Here is a 5,726-nt window from a genome sequence, read left to right on the forward strand (position 1 = left end):
ACGCGTAATCAATATTTATCTATTTTAAGGTAGTCCTGCGATTAAAGATGCGATAACAATAAACTTCTACCCGAGCTTTTGGTTTTGATAACACTAAAATGACTGAGTCGATCACATAATCTACTTACTGGCTGTGAGTAAAGCGCTAAGCGTTTGATTTTCTGTCGTTAATAAAGTAATTTTATTACATACCTTTGTAAAATGTTTAACATTCATTTTTATTGACGAAGGGAAAGGTGTTTTAGCGCTAGCAACACTTTTAAATGCCGATATCCGTTTCCTGTTAGACGTCAACGCCAAAACTATCCTATTTTTCTAATATTTTGGTGATTTTGGTTTCCATCTCAAACCACGCAGTAAAATCTAATACAACTACCATCATAATCTGAAACCTAATCGTTCTTTCAGCTAAATTCATCATGCCGCGTGGTAAGTGCATCTCAGTCAAATTCTTGTTTTTCTTTCAATGTCGTCCAATGATATCTCCGAATGTGGTGAAAGATTATGCCTATTTGAAGCAATAATGCTGCCGTTTTCGTTGTTTAAAAATTGTTGTATGAAGAGGTAGTAATTTCCCATACTTAACAATGTTATTATTTGATGACTAACAACAGTTTATTTTGGTCTCTAACCTACAAATTGATGTTTGCAATCTGATTGTTTTCAGGTAAATATACCAACCATAAAGGTCGCAACCGTAAATTTACTAGCCCTGAAGAACTTGAGGAACAGAGAAAGCAGGAAGAGCTAAAACAAAAGTTAGTAATAATCTCAGTATGTATGTCAATTGAGTTCTACAGAACTGAAATAGAAAGTGATTCACAAATTTCATTGTTGAAAATATTATTTAAACATAAATTATATCAAGAAACATTAAACAATTTGGTAAAACTTAATTTTTTAACAAGAACAAGTTGTCATGTTGCATCATCCTTTTACAGATGATGTTTTATTCTATTCTAATTAGAAAACAAATGCGAAATAGTTGTTAAATTGTGATCTGATTAAATTCCCAGATGGAGGAAAGAACATGCAGACAGCTCTAGTGAAGAGGAAGAGTCTGGAGATAACAAATCAGGGTCTGGAAGTAGTGATGAAAGTGACTCCGATGAGGATGTAAGTTTAGTGCGTTATGCACCATCGTGTGTTAGTAATAAACAGAAGGAGATTGTAAGAAAACGCTTTGACATTATATTTTAAAACAAAGCATTTCGAGAATTGAGTTTTTGAGGAACTAAAATGTAACAATTGCAATTGTTAAGTTAGAGAGCTTTTATTGTATTAAAAAACTAAGATAAACTGTCTGTTGAAATGTTATCGTCATTGTAAAAAGGTAATTTGATTTGCATGTCTGAAGTCCATTCAGTACATTCAGTCTAAAAGATTACTTACATTGGATAATAATTTCCCAAAAATATTAAATAATTGTTTAAATTGAAAATGCCTACATAACTTTGTTGTTTAATAATAAAATTTATTTTTTCAGCATCCTACTAAAGCAAAAGGAGTCTCTGGGCTTATTGAAGTAGAAAATCCAAACCGAGTAGTAAAGAAAAATAAGAAATTATCTAATTTGAATACTAGCTTAGGAGAAGGAGAGAAACCTCAATTATCTAGGTAAGAAATTTTAAGATAAATTAATAATAAAATAATTGGTAAATAGACCGACTACCTCATAAAGGTAGCAGGAAAGCGCTGGATGCAGACAGCTACCAACTGGGCGATATGGAAATCATTGGGAGAGGCCTATGTTCAGTGGTGGATGTTTTGTGGCTGAAATGATGATAATGAGATTATTGGTTAATTTAAAAACTTGTTTGCTCCAACTTTCTCACACCTTCACACCGCCTTCCTCTTCATACTTGTTTTATGCAGCTGTCCTCTCCATAGGTTGTCTGGAAGAGATCAGATAGATAGAAGAGATAAGACCACCTAAATTGTAGTGTCTGTTTCTTTTTTTGTTCTTGTTGTGGTGTACTTATTATTATATCATCTAAATTTATAAAAGCGAAAGTTCACTGATTGGTTGACTGACTGACTCACTCACTCATCACGAAATCTCAGAAACTACAAGTGTCAAATTTTGCATGGGGGTTCCTTTTAGAAAGTAGGTGCTCACTAAGACGGGATTTTGCTAAATTCAACCTCTAAGGGGGTAAAATGGGATCCACGTGTACGAAGTCGCTGGCGGCCGCTAGTCTGTGGCAACTTTTTTAATATCGTTTATGCTACTATCAAGTTTTAACACAATCAATATCTCACTTCCAGGCGTGAACGCGAAGAAATTGAAAGGCAACGCGCGGCCGCAGCGTATCAAAAGGCCCACGCAGAAGGCAAGACGGAGCAGGCCCGCGCAGACCTGGCCCGATTGGCAATCATCCGCCAGCAGAGAGAGGAGGCTGCCAAGCGGAGAGAGGCCGAGAAGAAAGCCAAGGAGGAGGTCCCTAAGAAGAGGTAAGTGATACCCATAATTTACTTTTACTATTCGTTCATTCGTTTCAGCCGAAAGACGTCCACTGCTGAACAAAGGCCTCCCCCAAGGATTTCCACAAAGACCGGTCCTGCGCCGCTCGCATCCAGGCTCCTCCCGCGACCTTTACCAGATCGTCGGTCCACCTAGTGGGAGGGCCTACCCACACTACGTCTTCCGGCTCGTGCTCGCCACTCAAGAACTATTGCAATTATGTATTCTATACACCACTAGACAGGGCAAGACGGAGTAGTAAGGTACGCAAATCGCTAGTTCAGGCAGGACCAGACCATGTGTTTAGGGGGCCCTGGGCTAATACTACTTAGGGGCCCACTAAACTATGCATTATCATCTATTTTTGACTTTGACTTGACTTAGCTGGGGGCCCCTTGAATCCCCGGGGCCCTGGGATGAAGGCTTGCCTGGGCTTTTTTAAATAAGTAAATAATATTACCTGTAATTGTTTTGTCTAGTCTTTAATCTGACCAAATTGAAAGAAAAAAATTTGTGAAAGAAAATAAAAAATACAAATGCAGAATGTGAGGTGTTAACAATTAATTAAAATAAAATGACAATAAATAAAACTCATTTCTTGTACAATCTGTAATAAACTATAAACTGTATTTTTCAATTAAAATAAAAAATACATAAAATACTAGGAACAAGTAAATGTAAACAACAATTTTGACAGTCACTATAATTAAATAGTTTTAATAATGCAATTAATTATTTTTATTTCTTTATTTCAGGTAGATAAATATGAGCTCCCATGAGAATGTTTCACCACTCGCTGTTTTATGCCCATAATCTCAGCTAGGTTAAGCTTTCAAAATCGCCCTCAACCCCCACTAAAAATTAAAATAAATCGTGTCTAACTATTATGTCCCAAACTAAGGAATTACATGTCATTGTTAGTAATTAATAAAGTACGCATAATAAAATACCTGTATCTATATATATAAAAATGAAACCCGTTTCGCGTTGTCACGGCATCACGTGTGAACGGCTGAACCAATTTCGATAATTCTTTTTTTTAAATGTTTGTGGAAGTCCAAGGATGGTTCTTACGGAAAAAAATATTAAGAAAATCTCTACGCTAAGGCGGTACGAAGTTCGCCGGGTCAGCTAGTGTTATATAAAATTTTGATTTTGTAAAGCTTTCCTAGCGTCGATGTTTGATTTTTGTCCTCTTACGGGAATATTTTATAATGTAAGTAAATTAAATTGATGCATTACATCTTGAAATATATTTTGTGATGTTTAAATAAACTTTATAAAGTATATTAAATTTGTAAGAGGGCAGCAATGCTTACCGTGTGGTAAAAAAATTGACAAGCACTTAATACGACAACTTTATACATTGTAGTCCAAACGTTGTTGACTATTTGGAACCTAAATCAAGTCTGTTACATTAAAATATGAGTGAGTATAATATCCAGAAGGTCCTTATGTACTCATAACGTGTACTTGTTGCGTATTAAAGTAGGTAATTTTTAATACAAAGGCGTTTATAAGATCTCTGTTTGTTTTTGCAATCTTTAAGGAATTGTTATTACCTTCTTAATACATGCGAGTGTAATAGACCTTAATGGGCTTAAATACAAATAAACTCAACATAATATTACTTGTTAAATATAATAATAAACGCATTGTGTTTGAGAGTCTACTGCGTTAGCATGCGTAATTTTTACCTACCGATATTAGCGCCATTTTTTACGAAGTAAGAATTGTTAGTAAACCATAACCTACAAATACTTTTGACTAATGGCCGGTTTCTGTATTCAAAGGATCGTCTCTCTATCCCTTTCTATTATAAGAACGGTATGCTATTTGTAACATTCTGAGTAATTATAATAGGATGTCCCGTTCTAATTTGAAGGTAGACAGGGACAGATACACGGTTAAAATCAAGTTTTTTTTGTATTTGACCAAGCACTATTGAAACCCATGATTAAAACTTCAGAAATAATTGTTGATTATAGAACCCGGTTATAATCTAGGTAGGCGTATTACGTAGACTAAATAAATACTATTTTTTGTTGTTTTCGTAAGTTCAATTAACAATTATTATACTTTCATACTAATGCAATTTATATGGGCCATTTGTAAATGAGGGTATGCAATAAAATATCGTCTATTTTAACATTTTCCTTGTAAAATACATGTAAAGATATAAAAGAATAAATAATGAGAACTTTGAATTGTTATTTATATTTTTCCATAGTATTCTACTATTTATATTGGAAAATTGAGCAATATTAGTCAATTTAGTTAAAATACATGTTTGATTACATGAGTATGTTTTACCTTTATTAATGGACTTAGCTATGAAAATTTCCAATGAATTTATTGCTTAGTCTATTGTTAGCCTCACTGGACTTTTTATAATGCAATTGTGTATCTGTACAAATAAAAATGGTAAACGAAATTACTTTGTTTTATATTGTTCCTTCCCCCCCTCGTCGTACAGACCCATAAGCCTCTTGCCTGTGCTGTCTAAAGTGTTTGAGAGGATCCTCTTGAGCAGAATATCACCCATACTTAATGAAAACCTAACAATACCTCAACACCAGTTTGGTTTTAGACAGCAGCACTCTACGGTAGAACAGGTGCATCGGGTGTGTGATAGAATAAGACAGTCCTTCGAAAAAAAGGAATACTGCTCCGCTGTATTCTTGGATATCCAGGCAGCCTTTGATAAAGTGTGGCATAGAGGCCTCCTCTACAAAATAAAAACATACCTACCGCATAGTTTTTACCTATTGATGGAGTCATACCTCACAAACAGAATTTTCCAGGTGAGAGAGGACGGAGAACTGTCTGTTATAAAAGATGTAATGGCGGGAGTTCCACAAGGATCTGTGCTTGGCCCCGTATTATATACTATCTACACTGCTGACCTCCCAGAAACACAAGATGTAACAACGGCTACATTTGCTGATGACACTGCAATCCTAGCAAGCAGCAAGGATCCAATTGCAGCATCCGCCGTCTTGCAAAATAGCCTTGACAAAGTCGACGAATGGATCCAGAAATGGAGAATAAAAGCCAGCACAACTAAATCCGTGCATGTCACGTTCACATTAAGGAGGGGAAGCTGCGCTCCAGTGAAAATGGGAGGCAATGTATTGCCACAGAGTGAATCTGTTCGATACCTCGGTATGCATCTGGACAAAAGGCTGACCTGGAAAAAACACATCAAAACAAAAAGAGACGAGCTGAATATACGGTTTAGGAATATCTACTGGCTAATGGC

The 5,726-nt window shown here is 35.6% G+C and overlaps 1 protein-coding gene across 1 annotated transcript; it reads left to right on the plus strand.

The window, feature by feature from the left end:
* The first annotated feature begins 255 nt into the window (after nt 1-255).
* Nucleotides 256-3,316, plus strand: LOC114362580 (28 kDa heat- and acid-stable phosphoprotein). Its single transcript, XM_028318032.1, has 6 exons — nt 256-429; nt 668-758; nt 1,017-1,116; nt 1,487-1,617; nt 2,269-2,454; nt 3,220-3,316. The coding sequence occupies exons 1-6, from the start codon at nt 420-422 to the stop codon at nt 3,221-3,223; spliced, it is 522 nt and encodes a 173-aa protein (XP_028173833.1). The 5' UTR covers nt 256-419; the 3' UTR covers nt 3,224-3,316.
* Nucleotides 3,317-5,726: the final 2,410 nt, after the last annotated feature.

This window comes from Ostrinia furnacalis, unplaced genomic scaffold, assembly GCF_004193835.3.
Source record: "Ostrinia furnacalis isolate ACB-3 unplaced genomic scaffold, ASM419383v2 OfSCF6633, whole genome shotgun sequence".
Classification (NCBI taxonomy): domain Eukaryota; kingdom Metazoa; phylum Arthropoda; class Insecta; order Lepidoptera; family Crambidae; genus Ostrinia; species Ostrinia furnacalis.